The sequence below is a fragment of the Amblyomma americanum genome, chromosome 7, assembly GCF_052857255.1.
Source record: "Amblyomma americanum isolate KBUSLIRL-KWMA chromosome 7, ASM5285725v1, whole genome shotgun sequence".
Lineage (NCBI taxonomy): Eukaryota > Metazoa > Arthropoda > Arachnida > Ixodida > Ixodidae > Amblyomma > Amblyomma americanum.
Genome location: NC_135503.1, coordinates 66,658,171 through 66,676,482, shown reverse-complemented (window position 1 = coordinate 66,676,482; position 18,312 = coordinate 66,658,171). Strand labels below are relative to the sequence as shown.

The window sequence follows — 18,312 nt, the reverse complement described above, 5'->3', positions numbered from 1 at the left end:
GCAATCAGTGAAGATAAGAGAAATAAGTATGAGAAAAACTACTTTGTGTAAGTGCTGGCATATTCAATGTGTCTAAAGTGCCATGTAGGGAATAGGTACCTTAGATTTTCCATTTCTCATAGGTATCATTAAAACTTGCTAAGTTATGCAGAGAGTACTTGCTGCATTGTGAAACATTCCTCTTGGTAGGCTTCTTGACTGTTAACATGCGGCAAATTCATTTCCCTGTGAAAAATTTTTTTAAAGATGCCTTATGGTTGGATATTGGGCTTGCGGTCTACAAAGCTGCAGAGTGACTTGCCAGAATGATGTGCCCCATTACATTTCCCACAAGTTGGGGAGTTCTGGCACAAGATGTGCCAGAACTTATTCTTGCTGGGACATCATATTGGGTGTTCTTGCAATATGTTCGAATGCATTTCAGTAAATAACAAATCACACACTCATAGCTTTCAGATCAAATTCTTGTGAGCTGCGGTCTGGAATGCCATCATCTTCACCGGCCAGACTGCATCCACTGCTGAAAAGTGGCCATACAGATATTGATCTCCAATTAGCCTTGTCCTGCGGCAAATCCCAGCAAATGAAATCCTCTCGCCACCCGTTTCCGCCCCCCTTGGTGATACTTTCCTTCTCTTAGCGTCCATTTCATTCCCCTAACAGACCTTTGGTTCTCCACCTTATTGCATGACCCACCTATATACGTTTCTTCCTTTTCATTTCAGCTATGATGTCATTAACTCCGGTTTGTTCTCTAATCTATGCTGCTCCCTTCCTGTTTCTTGCATTGCGCCTGTTGGGATTTTTTTGTCCGTAATTCACTAGCATGTGTTTCATTGTTCACTTTATTGATTTATCTTACACATTGTGGAAGCACAAAGTAGGCGATACTGTTCACAGTAGGTAGCCCCATGTGTTCTGTTCTCCTTCTGGCACAGGTGACAAGTTGGAAATGAAGGACACGGAAGGGGACTTTGAACTGGCAATCCTGCAGAGGTGTCGGAACCTGGTGCTCCTCGCTGCCGGGACGGGGTTCACACCGATGGTGCGACTGCTACATTGGGTGCTGTTTGTCCCTAACCAGATGTGAGTACGCTTCTCAGCTGTGCTCTGCTGTGTCGGTGGCAGAACACCAGTACAACAATAGTGCCGTAATTACCGAATTCTAATGCAGCACCGATTCAAATATGTACCCACAATTTTCATGCTTGCAAAAAAAAGGCGGAAATGCTTGCAAAGTTGATAGTGACGCGTCTCCATTTCTGTGTTAGCCCTAGTCACTCTTGAACCGCTCTTTATCACCTTTTACACATCGTAGTTATGCCGTCCTCCGTGCCGTCCATTGCATCGGAACTGCCGCGTTTCTTGATTTCTTGACCACGCACATAACCCCTGCAGACGGGATGGTGCCCCACACCTCCAGCTGCTTGCTGACAGTTCATCCAGTGACACACGCTTAAGCCTGTTGCTCGGTGTGATATATATGCACGCCATTAATGATCCTCTCACTGTGGAGCACCTTTGTGAACGTGATCTTTCATGAGCTCATTGATGTGGACATTCAGTGGCTGTGTCATGGATGTCATGCTGCCGGGCATCATGACCAAGTCGGTACTGCTCATAGTAGGTTGTCTTAAACATGCTGATGGAGATGGTTCCTAAACTTGTTGAGCACAAGCATTCCTCTTTTGTCACATGCTGTCTGCCCAGTCGATCTCTCTGTGTCAATCTAACCCTTCTTGTTGTCTCATATGATAGCAATTCATGGAAGGCTTACCGCCTTCGGAAGTGCCTTTTACTGAAGTATAGAAATGGAGGAAACTTGTGACCACCTACTGTGCTACACAACATGAGCATCTTTCTCATCTTCTCGTTTCTCAATAACTTTTGCACTTGTTTGGCCCCCTTTGCATTTGTCATGGTGTTGATGGGAATGTCAGATTGAATCGGAGTCTGATATGCATAAGTTTGCAGTCATATACCTGTGCCGCCGATATATATTGTAGCTCTGGAATGCTACAAGTTTTTCTTCAAAAGGTTCTGGCAGCTTCTTGCATGTGCCAGTTGACCAATAAAGTGAGAAGCCTTTTCATTTCATAAATTTTGTTATCTAGTTCCTGCAGAATTGGCTCTGAGAAAGGCCATTCTGATGAGCCAGCTCAACAGCTCCAGCTTTAATCAGTTTGGTGGGCATTTGATCAGAAATTTGACCAGGGCATCTTCAACGTCTGGAAACTGCCCAGACGTCCATGGCTCATGATGTGAGACGAGGCTAAGTTTTCATGCATATACTAGGCCCAGTATGCCTGTTTTGGGATGAGTTAACGCCAAAGATCTTCTCCTTTTTCTTTTTCCGGTGCACACGTCTCCAGCACACTTAAACCACAGGATGTGGCTCTGTTACCATTGACCTCAGCAAGCACAATCACTTTCTTTTTCAATTTTGGATTCACAGATGCCGTAGCTGTGTCTGCTCATGAGTCGCATCAGGGCAGTGAATGATGGTTAGAGATAACAGCCTGATTACAATCAGAGGTTTATAGTCGACCATTAGAAACAGTCATATCAGTTTTTTTAATTTTGAAAAACCAGTTATTCTCGACACTGTGGCTCAACAAATTTTGGCCAGCTCGTTTGCCATTCTAAAACCGCGTGGCTGTGGAACGCGCACACCAACACCTGTCAGTGTATACCATATATACTTGCATAAAGAACACACTTCCTTTTCAAAAAATGTTTCAAAAAACATACCTCGCAGGTGGAGATTGGTGAGGACCAATAGCCGCGACCCGTTTCTGCGAAGGCAGCAGCGTCCCTTCTGTACCCTTGTTACTGTCCCCCTTGCCGCTGCAGTAGGTTTTCGGCACCTCTGAATAGGACGATTAGCTACGGACAGGGGATAATTGAGGGTCTTTATCCACGATCTCTCCCCACCCCCCGCCAGTCCGTGTGCCCTTGTGTGTTTGATCGCACTCTCCTGCGGGCTCCGAGCGACACGCTGATCGACGCGACGCCGAAGAAACGCTGCCTTGGGGTTGAGCCTTAAGCGTTTAGAACACCGTTGAGACATGCTACCTTGACCGTTTTTTTTTGTTTTTGCTTGAAAGCTATAGTTTCCTAATTCTTCGTTTGCGATCGATGCCTAATTATTCCGTCGTCCTGTCATGATGATGAAGCAGCCCAAGTCTGCAACTAACGTTGTACAGAGTGGCGAAGCGCTAACATACGTATTTTTTCCACCCTGTAGTGCCTAATTTGTTTGCAGCTGATTGCCTTAAGCGGCCAGCACCTCTGCACACCCACATGAGCAGTTTTCACAGATTAACATCGACAACAGGGCAACACTTCTTAAAATGTTCAGCTGCGCCATCTGACGTGCGCGTATAGTTTCAAGTGGTGTAGGAGCAAGCTAGTACGAGAAGTATTTAGAGCGAAAAGCTCTACTCCTCCAATGCCGAGCCTGAAGGTCATCTGGCTCTTAGATTTGACCTCTAACGGGAGGCTCGCAAAATCGCGCTTGGCAGGTGCCTCGATCTAATACGTCAAAGCCACCTAGACACTGGTCCCGTCCGCCGATGCTCTGGCTGCTGCTCGGTCGCTCCTCTTCGCTAGTTGTGGCATGTGATTGTCACGTGATTCGGTCTTGCGCTTGGCATTCACGTCCGCCGCGGCACTTGTGGCACATGATGCATCACGTGATTATCTCTCCCTGAAATCTTGAAACAATGAAGATGAACCAAAGCTAAAGCTGAGCCGAGTTGAGCCACAGCCACTTTTTTCACAGAACTTCTCAAATACGTGGAAAATTGGTATGGTGTATTGACGTAAATGCGTTCGACAAAAAATATATTACTAAATTTAGTGCAGAAACGCGCGAGATGCAGACACTGGATCTAAGAGATTCCACTATATGCTTTACAAAAGCATATAAACGTACACATGCGTGCACATACTTTAGGCTATGGCACATCTGCGGAGAATGCACAAGGTCCTCTACTGAACATTAGGAATTGCGCGTACTTAACCAGAGCCAGCGCAGAATATATTCTTAGTTTGCGCGAGAAAAACTAACCATAAGGCACACTGCCTTGTTATTTACGAACTGATCTGAGCTAATCAACAAGGTAAAACTGTCAGAGAGATGGCACACCGGCAATCAAGCACAGGAGAGGCAATGCAGTGAGCTGCGCAAAAGTTCTTTCAGTTGAAAGTGTTCTTGCGGCGGAAACAGCCGTTTTCTGCTCCTACTGCACCATGCTTAAGCATGCGCCATTGGCATGTGCAACTCAGAGGAAGGCAAAATTAGCATGCAGCACTAATAACACCAAATTTTCCCGAATCTTTGGACGCGCTCCTCAGAGCGGAACACATGGCTCGCTTATAACAAAGTTAATGAAAACTGAGACGGGCTAAAAGCTACAAAAAAAAGAATAAGTACATCATCAAACGAAGGCGCATTTATAGGGTGTCTTGAGGGAAACGCGATCAGAATGAAACAACCGCACACTACGTCGAAAACGCACGACCACACCCAGCACAGTTACATATTCATATGGCGAAGAAATTGAAGCACGCTGCACCAAGATATAGGTCCCCTGGAATGCGTGCCATCAGGCAAAAAAGTAGCACTTTTTCGCTGGGTTCATTTTAGAATCACTTGGGCAATTGAAGGTTCTCTGAAAAACTGGCGAGTTGCGCACAATCTTGTTGCAGTTAGCACCAGGGAGATCGTGGCCGGTCGGCGATGTGCACGCCATGTAGCATATGGTCATAAAGAACACTTTTTCTTCGGACAATGCTCGGACCTGCAGAGAATTTTTGTCGCTTTGAATAGCATGTACCATTGCAGAGTAGGCAATTTCCAGCGCCGGTATTTCAGGAAATACGGTCTCGATGCCTTCGTCCTTCAGGCAGCGGTCCTTGGCATCGAAAATTTGCATCGTGGCTTCCGAGAGTATAGAGGTGACCTTCTGCGCATCCTTAGTCCAGCGGATTCCCATTTTGTCGAGTGCGCAGATAATTTCCAAAGCCATCTCGAATCCAAGGCCACCGTAAAACATTGCCTTTGTTCCGCGCCTGTAGTACAGAGGCCTGTTGACTATACCAATTGGCACTTCTATATTGTTGAGAACATAATCATACTCAAAGTCAAGCGGTCCAATATTCTTTGGCAGGCCATGTGCAGCCTCGAAGTCATATGTCCTGTTTTGTTTCGCCGCGGCAAAATGAGCCTTGATCCAGAAGTCGCCAAACGTTTCTTCCTTACTTGGGTGTGCACTGTACAGCGCATCCAGCGCTTCATTGCTTAGCCAGCGCGGTGCAGGCCATAGCAGCGTCTGTATGGATGCGAGTTTGTTTGCAGCAAGCTCTCTACTCTCTTCATCCAGCCACGCGGAATTGTTCACCATCGCTAGAGTTGCCGAGATCAGGCTGCTGAAGCCTTCGTTTACAATCAGTTGGTCCTCTTCAGTCAGGTGGGAGACGAAATCCAGCGCAAAGATGAGCATTTTGAAAGACAATTCCACGCGGAAGGCGCAGAAGATGGGCTTGTAAACTTTGGCTTTCCAAGGGTCGCCGAATCGCACCAGGTGGAGCTGTCGGTCGACGGCCGGCGCGCAGAACTGGACGAAGGACCAAGCCAGTTGACCGAGAAGCTCCTCGTTGGTGTAGTTCGCGAAAAGGGCTCCCATTGTTGCTAGAAATCCGGTGTCACGTGTGATGACTTCGTGGTCCTCAAGTACGCGTGGTCTCAATTCCAGCTCCAGATTAAACTGCTCCAACCATGTTGAGGAAGAGAGGGGAGGGGTAAAGTCCCCGATCTTGCCAACTGGAACCACGGCCGGATTTCTTTTCCGGGAGGAGTACGAGTTCCAGAGACGTCCTACGATGTCACCCTCCGTGTCAGCAATCGATTCAATCGAGCTTTCATCCAGAGGCCGCGTGAAATTGGTGCGAAAAGCCGAGTAGAATCCACGCCAGTACTCCAAGTAGACGCCACCACCTCTTACGCTCTCGTACTGGTTCCAGAGTAAAGGCACGTGATCGCCGGGTTTGATATGCAAGCGCCATTTCGTGTTGTTTCTCGAGATTGGTACTTCAACCGACACCCAGAGCGGCAACTGCCATTTGTACGACAGCGCAAGCGACACGCCCAGAGCGCTCCTATTGTGTGCGCGTTGCTCCGGCCAACTGAGACCGACTGCCTGCATGAGAGGTAGCAAGTTTTCGATGTTCCCTTTGTCATCAACGTCGGTGCTCATGCAGACATCATACATTGCGCGCGCTTTTTCTCCTGCCGGGAGCTTTCTCGTCCCTTCTTCGAGCATGCTCTTAAAACGGCTGAAGCGGGAGAACAGCATGTGGTCTATGGGTGACTTGGCGAACTCGATGTAGTCAGCCGATCGCGACCAGGACGAGCAAACGTACGCTGAGAAATCCTCGCAGGGGTCGATGCTGTTGTCGAGTCGGGCAGTGAGCATATTCACGTGAAATGCGCACTCATCCGAGGTACAGTAATCCTCATCGATCACGGGAGCCCGATGTGATGCCGCCAGAAGCGCAAGAGTGATGATCGCAGCGACAACCACGGCAGCAGCGACGGCCATCGCAACTTTCTTTTTCGGTGCCTTGTCGTTTCTCATTCCGGGTAGCTTCACAGTTGTCCTTCCCTGGAGGTGGGAAGGTCGTGAGAGCATTATTGATCTTGATTAAATGTTACCTATTCACATTTTCTAGACGCGTATCAAATTTCTACGCCTCGTGCACGTTGAGACACTTTGCTATTTCGGTGACCCTAGGGCCGAATATATCGTACTTATATGAATGAATTAATGAATTTTTTTTAGGCAGAAAATGTGGGATGTGGAAGATGAGGATCCATTAGACGAAATAAAAGTTCAGCTCCAGGTCATACGGCTGCAAGTCGGAAAGAGGGTAGAAGTTACCGACTAAGTGGGGTGAAAAGTCCCCCTGACACTGGTAGCATAAGGCCAATTTGTCTACCATAGGCCTCCTTAATGCTGTGGAGGCCGAAAGAAAGCAGTTGCCTGAAGGCATTGGCGTCTGTCAGTGCGGCATGTTTTGTTGCCAAGGTGTCCGTCCCTAAGTGGACAATGCATTGGACCCTTTTGAAACCGTGTCACCTCACCCGAAAATATAGCTGCTTGAACAAATCGTAACTGGCACTGAAATGACCTCTGGCTAAGCGCATAAAATGAGTACCAGCAAGGCAGGCACTGTCTTAGCTGAGTTGTTTGCTAATGCTACGACAGTTGTACTACGACCACAAAATGTCCGGTGGCGCACATACATCGTTGAGGTGTGTCTGCCTGTTCATCTTGCGAACGCACTATAAACACAACTCTACGCCTGCTCGCAGAGCATAAATACCTAATTGCGAGTATTTGGCTTCATTTGGGCTCTAATTTAGAGAGCTCCCAAACCTCAGGCGGCTTACACTTTAGCGTGGAAGAGAAAAGGAAAGTAACTTCGGGAGCAATTTTCGGGATCTGCAGTCAAATGAGCACGATGCGCGATGGGACCTATCACCGTGGCTCAGTTATACTGACAGCATTTCGAGAATCATTGCGGCACATGAGTGGCTGTACTAGAACTGTTCGCGCGACAGAACTACGAGTGGCTGGCGCTATGGAGCGTAGATTTCTCATGATGCCCGAATTAAGCTTAGGGCAAAGATGTTTGCTTTTGAGTGGTCCAAGCGCCTTCAGTTTCCATAATTTCTGTGAAAGAGAAACCTATGAAGAGATTTTGCCACTAGGCATGTCTTAACGACAGATCGGAACGTCTGATATATTGCGTCTCCTGTCATTTTTCGAAAGACCCGTGATTGAGTACACAGCCCGTTCGGTCGAAAAGCCATCGGCCTAGTAGTAGTCGGTACCGCGTGTCAGAAATAATGGGGGCTGCGTTAAAAAAAAGATCGTATCATAGTAATTTGCGGTTCTTGTGATTGATTGGTGTGTGATAGGCAATGATGAGTTATTAAAATGGTCGTAATTAATAGATTAATTAAAGAAATGAAAAATTTGGAAAAGGAGGTTCAAAAGTGTCCAAATGCTCAGGATGAAAAAGTCAATACTTGATGGTAGTGTATAATTGTTCAAGTGATTAATTGAAACAAATCAAAAAAATGAAAAATGCGTTTAAAGGTATTTTCAACGGGCAAGGCGTTGCGCCGAACGGGCGATGGCGTTCCGTCGACTCCGTGGCAGCGCTGCAATACGCTGTCGCATTCCACTCTTACAAGGCGAGGCTTAAGCGTCCACCAATTTTTCACTCACGATTGAGTACATAAGGTATTAGGAGTAACCAGATAAATTGTCAAACTTCTGTGAAAGCGAAACCTGTCAAGAGGTATGTTTTAACAAATCAGGACGTCCGATACAGTGCGTCTCCTGTCGTTTTTCAAAAGAACCGCGCTTGAAAAACTCCATCGCTATATTTTTCCACGTGTTAATTCTTAGTCTGCCGATAGAATTGGTTTTATATAAGAGGTTTAAATGAACAATTTAAGTAAATGATTGGTAGCGCAATAAATATATGTGCTACATTTAAGTTATCAGTTTGCACTGTCGAACCGCACGAGACGATGAAGCTCGTGTGCGGCAGAATCCAGCTGTTTTAGCGTTAGAACTATTTAGTGCTTTCATGATTCGCTGCTAAATAAACCCATCTACTCAAATTATTCGAAGCAGGCACGCATTACCGTCATAGTAGGCCTCGAGGCAGAAGTCAAGGCGTTCTGAGCAGCACATTGCGTCTTGCTTCTTGCCTCGACCACCGCAGGTACGGAAGGGGACATAGCACCGGACGTGGCACCAGACGTTACACCGGACGTTACACCGGACGTTGCACCGGATGTGGCACCGGATGAGGCACGCACCGTTGCGTTTCGCTCAGTGTTGCCCTGGTTGAATGGCTGTGGTCGCTCCGCGGACAAGCTGCCTGCGGTGGCAAGCGGAGGCGGCACCGTGGAAGTACAGGGGCCTTGCGCTATTATTCGCCCCTGAGGCATGACCGAAACGCCTGCAGCTGCAGCTTCGGACAGGCACCCCGGAGGTCCTGCTGTCACGGGGTCGGGAGCAGTTGGCTTGTCTTGCTCACCCACTAGAAGTTCGCTGGCCAGGACTGGTGCCGGTGCCTTTTGCGCCTCTGCTCCCAGTGTGACTGGTGGTGAATTCTCGCTTCCCTTTTGCGCGTCCAGTGCCTCTTCAGATGCTGGTGCTTCTGGCTCAGGGTGGTCAGGACGGCTCGCCATTGCCGTCGGCTCATCCGGCGAGCGGAGGCTTAGCTCGGTTGCGGCGGCCGGAGCGCGTCGCGATCGCTGGTCAACATTGTGCGGCTTGAGTGCTTGTCCCGACGCAGCAGCAGGCTCCTCGCGGGCGTTGGTGCCGTCAGATGCAAGATCGCCAGTAGTCGGCAGTGGACTGGAGGGACCGCCCTTCACGGCAGTAGGGTCAGGACTCATGGTGGGCGAAACTATTTTGGACGATCGGGAATGGCGACGAGTGGCTTTCTTGTCACCGGTGGCCGATTTTTCGATTTTGCGCTTCTTAGGCATGTCCACAGCAGCTCGGCAAACGAGAGGGGTGCTGCGAAATAGTATGACTGCCACTGGGAGTTGGGTCAGAGCTTCAGAACCGTCGTTGCTGCTTGCAGCCCGAATCCGAAGAGCGTGCAGCGCGTGAAAGTCTTCTTCTTCTTCTGTAACGTGAGTACGCAACCGCGCGCTAAGCAACAATGCCTATGGGGCCTTTTGCGGCAGAAAAAGGAATTGACAACAAAGAAAGAAAGGCAATATGAAATCGGGCACTACTGGGCATACTTTTATAACAATTTCTCTGGAGAGAGAATGCAGCTGCGATCGTTCATTCACTTCCAGGAGCAGGAGGAAATAACCTTGATTGGCCGGAAGAAGATTTAGATTTTTTCCGTTACTTAATTGAGGATCTCGTCTTTTGTTCTGTCTTGATCAGAGGAGTCCTCAGTTCAGAACCGGTGCGACTTGAGAAGCACGGCAAGCCTGGTGCGCCAACCTGAGCGCCGATTCTCCGCTTATAAGCTGCGCAGTGCGGCCTCCAACTTTGAAACGGTCGGATGGATTACCGGCGAGATTGAGCAACGAGCGCAAACACGCCGAAAGCCGGCTTCTCCAGCGGGCCGTTTTGCAGCGATCCATTTAATTGGGAGTTGAAATGAACCTCGGAGAACGCTTGCCAGGAATTCTCTCCTCCCTGAATTGAGTAGGCACTATGCGTTGCGCGTGTGCATGCTCTCGCATGCTGGCTACCCGAGTAAAGCACGCGTAGCTTTAGTCATTTTCTCTGTTCCTTGAAGCCTTTGGAGCCACGTTTGTAACAAAGTCTCGGGATCGCCGCAGTGAATGTATACGCAGTGCAGGAACATCGAAGCCTCGACACTTCTTCCTTCACGAAAGGTTGAAAATTGCCAGCGCTTTCAGTGACCGTAGAAAGGAAGACGTGGCATTCGGGTATACAGAATCCGTGCATCGACGCTGTCAACATTCCTTAAATACAAGGACTTAATACAAGCTGAAGTGACACATTGTGAGACGGACCCGTCACGGAAACGGATTCGGGCAGCCAGTTTTCTTTATGCTGACGCCGCCGTCAGCTCGTGGTTTGCAGACGTACGCTCGAAAGGGGTTCCTTAATTTCAGCGGGCCTTTGCTCTGGAAGAGATCCAAGGAGTTTCCCTGCTGCGAGCGGGCGGCTGAGGAGTTTCAAACAACACCGTGGCATCGTTTTCAAAACCGTAGCGAGAAAAAAGTGACGCTTCGCGCGATCTTGCAGGCACAAGTCGCAGCTGCTCAAAATTTTGGAGGAGAACAGACCAGAAAATATATTTATGCCTGCGAAACTGACCTCTTCTATGAGCTGCTGCCTGCGAAAATACTGCAAGAAAACAGGTCGTTGCAAGGCGGCAAGAATTCGAAGCAGTTTTATTGTAACGCTTTCATCACCAGCTGCTCTACACCTTTGCATTGCCTTGTAAAGTTCTTTACTTCATCTTTCGTTACAGCCAGGATGTTCCATTCCTACCTAACACTTGACTCCGTCTCTGGCGTCCCGATTATTTGGGCGACTTGACAGATCTCTGTATAAATCCTCGCCTGCGTCAACCGTCTTATCCATACCGATAATAGCATTGACCTGCTGCCAGATTTCCAGTACCCACCGCAAGAATCTAAAAACATATAATCGAAAAATAGCGCACTGACACAAGCACCCGGTGTCGTGTCTACTCTTAATTGTGTCCCGTATCAACGCGCTCTCTTCTCACCATGCTTTTTAATGGCCGTGTTGCAGGTGGAGAAAATGAGTAGTGTGTATATGTGTCCTACCCATTATGTAAAAATAGCTTGCCCTGAAAAGACAGCCTGGTTACACTATTCAATCTCGCACTGTTAATGCTAGACGTAACTGAAATGGTTATTCTTACGAGATAAGCTCTCACATGCCCGTGGATTATAAATCGCGGCTTCTTGTGTGTTAAAACAGGATGCTTAAGAATAGTGTACTTCAAGCGCAACAGTTCATTGCGTTCTCCTACTGCTCAGCTCGGACCACACCGTCCTGGCACGGGTAGTAGACAAGGGCTGGGCTGTAGAAAAAAGCCTTCGGTGCCCTCTAGCACCCAATCATACACGACGAAGATTCTTGGTAAAAGGTATTTCTCGCTTTCTCTATAACTATTTCAAGCACGACATCGCACTCCCATTCAGGAGCATTAAGAGCAGTGTTGCCAATTTCAAAAGCGCAGCATGCACTCAAGAAGCACTCTTCGGTTCATAGCTGCCACACCTCATTCTAGAGCAGATCGTGCGAAAGCACGACAGGACGTGCCACGAGTGTTTGAACAGTCACAAGCGGGCGTTCGACCTGTATCTCTGCGCTACCGATTCCCTGGTGTTCCCTTTCATATAATTAAATTTCTTCTCTATGTTGTTGAGGTTTCGGTTTCATCGACGGAACGATGGCTGTGACGTCAAGTGGATGTTTTGGTCACGTGGTCCACTAGAAAAACCACTATAATCGCTGATATGCAGTTTTAGTTCACTACGACATTTAATCCAGCCTCTTCCAAGGCCTGGAATAACAAAAAAATGACCTGTCAGCGATTATGTTGCAGGTTTTCCAGTAGATCACGTGAACAAAACATAAACTTGACGTCACAGTCGTCGTTCGGTCGATGAAATCGGAACCGAAAGAGCGCCAAGAAGAAATTGAATTATAAAGTATGAGGCGGTCGTACACGAATACCACGAGTGTTCCATTGATACGAATGTCTAACGCATCGTATGAAAGAATAAAACGCAAGCAAAAAACTGATGTCTGTAGTCCTTCAAAGGAACTCAGTAAGGGGGTCTCAATACAGGTGCGATATGTCTGGGACGTTACAAGACGACGGTTCATAATTATCCCCCAGCAAGAATTATTTTAATGCGTTTTGTGGAAGCCAGCAACTCCCACATTGAGCGCGGAATGCTTTGTTGTCCAAGTTAGGGGGTATTGTATAGCCACTCCAGTGAGGAGGAGGCGCGTCTCCACCCCGGCTTCCATTCATCGTGAAAGTCGACTTGCCCTTCTCGGAGGGGGGAGTCGCATTTCGCAGTGCGAAGTGGAGCCAAATAATGCTCTTAGGCGTGTAAAATGGCTCAATGAGGAAGGCGTATGCGCACTTCGCTGAGGACGAGGAAGCTCAGCTTGCCACCTCCGCCGGGCTCACCCTGGCCTAAGTCCCTCCCTGGCCAATCCCCCAGTGTGGGTATGTGCCACTCCACCAGAGGCAAACAACTGCGAGGAGCCGCATCCAAATGTCGACTCAAGGCAGGGATGACACGTTGTATTCGTGTGTCCTGAAAATTTAAACCGGCGCGACCAGAGAGACCGACGAAGAAACACAGAAATGGCATGGCAGCGTTAGTTGTGCCGTTGGTGCACTTCTTGGCCGTCCTGATTTAATACCACGATTTGCATTTCTACGATTACAAACCGATCGATTCATTCAAACTATGTAGTTAACTTGATTACTCATTCTTTACTGGAGTAGCATGCCAGGCAGACCTCTCCTGTTCCATTAAAGTACCTCCTCCTACTCATTCTTTATTTTCTGTAGGACCTCGGGAGAATGTATGCATTTTTAGTCGCTTTTAACCGCCGAGTTCGTACTCTGCGATAGACAGATAATGCCATCGTTATTATTTTTTAGTCTGTAGTGTGCGCGTGAGACGTGCACATGTATATTATATTAACCTGGTACAATGGCTATGTGCAAAAAGGAAACCAGGAGCAAAATACGCTAAATGTACTCCGCGAATAAACTAGCTGACAAAACAGAAAGTGGACGGGTGGCGCCGGACGGTACCGGAGGCGGCCGTGTGGCGGCGACACTGTCCGTAAGGGTTGCGAGTAGAAATAAGCTCTCAAACAGAAAGGAGTGAAAAGATAGGAACCTTTATTTCGCACTCTGTACAAAGTGTGACATTAATTGCTGCTGGCGTCTCAGTCGCCGTTTCAAAACTGACAACATTCCGCAGCCAGCAGGTGGTACTTTGCAGACGGGTAGAGGTGCAGGTATTGCTCAAGAGGGAACGTCGAAGCTTCTCCAAAACGCGACAGGGTAGATTCTGTGGGCGCAAAAGGAACAAGATTTTATTTGAGTGAGGTGTAAAGTTGCAAAGGGATTTTCGTGGATTCCTGAGCTATACACTCTTCGATAACCGATAATTTTGCTTGGTGCCGCCTGTAAATAGGAGGACATGCTCGGTTTGGAACGCTGGGCCAGGAAGAAAGAAGGGAAGATTTGCTGCGCAAAGAAAGAGTTGTGCAGCGAAATAAGTGAAAGAAATTTTGCGCAAGGCCGCTGCAGCAAAAATAGTGAGAAAATCTTGTGCCCTGACGTAACGATTAAGCAAAGAAAAAGATGTTACCGCAAAACGTTCGGCTCTGTAATCTCATCGACTGCCTTACTAAGTGTTCCAAAATTTTTCTTTTCTATCAACTATTACATTTTTACTTAATAATTATTATTTGATCCTTCTCTTTAATATTATTCTTATAATTTTGAAATTAAAATTCTCATTCCTTTTCTGTTCATGAGGAAGTATTCACCGGTTTTGCGCTCCCACGTGCTTTTCCTTTTTATTAACTGCTTTCAGGTGAATAGCCACCCGATTCTTGACCGATCCCCCGGTGCGGGTATGTGCCATCTTTTGATAGGCTAACAACAACAACAGCTGCCCTGTGAGGCTTCCATGAAGCTGTTGCGCTGTAGGATTCCTCGCCTTAATCTATATTTATGCCGTTCCGGGTTCACGCCGTCGATTCTATGCGCGTCTTGCGGGGACGTTGAAACGATAGATCATTTCATCCTCCACTGCCGGCTGTTTGCACGGCAGAGAATTCAGTTTTTTGAAAATCCTCTCGCTCAATAAGTGCTTCCGTTTACTCTGCCCGTCCTCCTCTCCATAGGTGCAACCGTCAAAGGGCATGCCATTAGGCAAGTGTGTCAGCTTCTTCACAAGTATATTATTGAAACCGGGAGATTTTTGTGTTAACTTCGCGATGCCTTTTCTTTACTCTCAAAATTATTTTCTTTCCGATAAATTCTTTAAAATTTAGTTATTCCACCCACTCCTTTTTGTTTCCTCAATTTTCATTCCGATTTCCTCAAGATCTCTCAAAATTCGTGATTTTGTTTTTCTCTCAGACTTCTCTATATTTTTGAGCCGCTTGAAATAAAATTGGATGAGTTTTTTTCCTGCTTGGATCTCCACCAAATCCTGGCCAATCGCCCACCGTTGGTATGTGCCATCGTATTTGAGGCAACAAAAACAACAGTTTCCCTTGGCCTGCCAGTCAGCTGACACTAAATGGAACCCACGGCTGACTAAACCGACGGTGAAAATTTGCACACCTCCTATTTTAAACGCCATTCTCTGTCAAATATTCTTGTCCAGACTCATGTTTTTAAAAAGAAAATAGTTTTGGTTTTGTTCGACTTACCTGTACACATAGGCCAGATGGTGTTTTTTTTAAAAAACAAATAGCTTTGGTTTTGTTCGACTTACCTGTACACAAAGGCCAGATGGTGTTCAGCTAGGCGGGAGAGGTCCGTCACCATCGCGGTGCTCATGATGTCGTAGCCATTCCTCCACTCCTCGTAGCTGCGTCAAGGGTCGAGGGGGCTGCTGCTGCTCCCAGATGTAGTACAAGAGCATCGGCGATGGCTGCCAATGTTTGCGGGCCTCCCATTGGTATCTGTCGTGCGTTCTGCACAGCCTGCCAGGCTCGCGGCACTCTCGAGGCTTCCAGTCTGGCGGTGGCGTGCATCCCGACTTCCAAGGTACGGGGCTGTATGGAGGTAGAGTGCATCTGCTGGACGTCGAACCAGGGCGCAGGGATGTTGTGACGTCGGAACTACGGTAGGCCAGCACGGACGTCTGCACCGAGGGCGGCGGGCATGTAGACGACTCCAGGTCTTCGCTGACGGAGCCGGGTGTGGAGATGCGTGGTTCACCGAGGACCGTGTGGCCGCCGGCTATTGCCAGCCAGTCTTTGTAACTGGGAGGTTCTTGGACCTCGGCACTCTCCCTCCAATAGAATGCCTCCATGTCTTCACTTTCGACTGCAAAGGGGAAGTCAATGGGAATTGATTGAGAACACATACAAGCAAACAAAACGATGCGTAGTAGCAGAATTTTTTTCGCGCCGACAGGCCTGCTATCTACAGTTTGAAGAAAGTGCGCTTCGAGCAACTTACGTGGGCTTTTGTTTATTTATTCATTCAGCACGCACTGTCGCCTCGTCCAGTTAGTTGAGTGTGCAATAGAAAGAGCTTCAGTTTGTGTAAAGCAAAAACTATACATGTGCTGTGCTTAGGTTCATAACGACAATGGGAGTTTTCCTCCGCAGCTCCACCTCTTGATCTTTTTTCGTGGTTGTGAAGGCGTATGAAAGCGTTGCTCCACACTTAACACATTAAGGCATAACTCAAAAACGGCACACCGCAGTCATGAATACCGGCACCCACCGCACAAGGATATACCTGCAGAGCGGTTCACATAACTGGGCTGAAATGTAAGCACTACTCACTCCAGCAGATGCGCAGGAAGTCCTTTTTGGAGCTGTAGTCCCGCGGCTGGAGCAGTGTCTTCATAAAAGCCTCCATACCGGTACTGGTTCAGCGAGCGACTTCTGACGACTGACGCGAACGACTCCGTTGGTCACCTTTTTATGCCGCCGGACTTTCAACCCGTGCATTTCTTGCGAACAACCCTGTCTCGGAGAATGTTCTAGAAGTGAAAGAACGTTAAGGCAGGGTGATTGGTTAACTGGTGGGATTGACTCATTCCACAAACGCGGTGCATAGTGCAGGTCTCGAGTATTTCCGGAAAAAGAAATCCTCTGCCCACATGGCCCCGTTTTTTTTTTGTTATCGCCCTTTGCCAAAGCAGGGACTAGAGGCATTCATTGTGAGACTCTTATGATAATCTCTGGTGAACCCCATTTCCTGCCTAAAGGCTAATCAAGAACAGGTTCGTCACTTTAAGACTGCACACTTCTGCACTGGTATGGCTTTAGATGTGATAAGGAATAAAGTATTGTAGCTCTAAACCGAGCCTCACGCCCGAAGGCAGGGATCAAGGACAAAAGTTTGCTTTCCCATGGTTTCCCGAAATAATGGTTTGGCTTTGTATTGCGGAGAACAATCGAAGCATATATGATCCAACCTTCTGTATTGTAGACATATTTTGTCAGCAGCACAGTCGACATCATAAACTAGAACAATACATAGAGAGAAAGGTGAGCAATAAAGTGGGAAACAAATTAATTTCAATAAGTAGTGAGGGAAAGTGGCGATAAACGGGTAGGAAAAACGCCCGGGTTCCCGCTGTGCTACATGTCCCAGACATCGCGGCCACTGCGACATCTGTGCAATCCATAAACAGTGCAGCGCACTTCGTTTAGCAATTGACGTCGTCAGTGTAGACAAAGCTGTGCGAATGCGGCTTACTCAGAATTTCTGTACGATGTCTCAGTCGATTCACCGAATCGAAAATCTTCCGGAGACGTTGTGGACGCTACGACCTGTTGCTTTCAGCATAAATCACGAGGTGACAACAGAATGGAAGATGCAAGGACTAGTAAATCTGTAAAGCGGGCCAATGGAGCCGTATTCCTAAAGCGCGCAGTTGTAAGCTAGGAAGAAAGAAATAAATATCACATGTATGCTATCTATATTTATATTCACTACCGCGATTAAGTATCGAGAACGCTATCGCCTCTGGCCAGACATTTACTCTTAGCATTCAGTCGTTTTCTAGCCGGCGGCAAATTTCAAAAACGAACACTAAAGTCGGATGTAACTTAAGATCGCCGCTGCTTTCCCCATCAAAGGACCCGCTTCCAGGAAATGACGTCGGGCGATACTTATGAGCGGCGCATCAATACAAGAAATAGATAGTGGTCTATCCCCTTTCATCTCCCGCTCCCTGCTTGCGCGACATACAGGGAGCGGCACATCAATACAAGAAAGAGATAGTGGTCTATCCCCTGCTATAGAGGGAAGGGATTATGCCGTTTCATCTCCCGCTCCCTGCTTTGTCATACCAGCAGGGCTATGAGAGTCGGCTGACGCCATTGGCTGGAAGGGGGGTCCTTTGACGTGGAAAAGCCGCTGTGTTCTTAAGATGTATCCGACAATAGAAAAGCGCTTAGGGAGCCTGTAAGCTGACGAAGCCTTGTTGGAAGTGGCGCGCCACCGAAAGTGTTTTGCCTGATTTATCGGTCAGATTACCGTGTGTTTCCGTCGTTACTGACTCCACATTAAAGTGATGCCAATCACTGCACGCTGTGTTAAAGTTATGTTTTTTTTTAACAATGTGATTGCTCCTAAATATACCCTCCCATCACATTTGCTGTCCCGCGGAAATCGATTGGTTGCTGCTGCTTCGAATGAATTTCCATTTAAAGGTCATTCCTGCTTCACCCGACTTGAAAATTTTAAACGAGTCAATTAAACCCGGAAATTAACAATTTCCTGGAAGCAACATAATAGCAGCGCATACAAGTGCTCGCTCTACTCACAATAGTACATATATTGTCACGTTGAGTAGGCTTAAGCGATTAGCAAACCACTGCAGGCAACACGTGTCACGTTAGTCTAAAAAGGCGTCTTCGGGGCCCACAGAATCTCGATGGAGTCTGTGTAGTTGTGATTCCCAGGAGGCGTGTTCAATCGTTTCCGCCTGGCTCCGCCACATATCGC

The 18,312-nt window shown here is 47.7% G+C and overlaps 1 protein-coding gene across 1 annotated transcript; it reads right to left on the bottom strand.

Moving 5' to 3' along the window:
- Nucleotides 1-4,610: 4,610 nt before the first annotated feature.
- On the bottom strand, nt 4,611-6,605 carry LOC144097756 (endothelin-converting enzyme 1-like). Its single transcript, XM_077630394.1, has one exon. It carries the CDS (start codon nt 6,603-6,605, stop codon nt 4,611-4,613), a length of 1,995 nt encoding a protein of 664 aa, XP_077486520.1.
- Between the last annotated feature and the right edge of the window lie 11,707 nt (nt 6,606-18,312).

Bases quoted from the DNA above. Each gene is read 5' to 3' on its own strand.
- LOC144097756 (XM_077630394.1), bottom strand. From the start codon at position 6,605: ATGGCCGTCGCTGCTGCCGTGGTTGTCGCTGCGATCATCACTCTTGCG.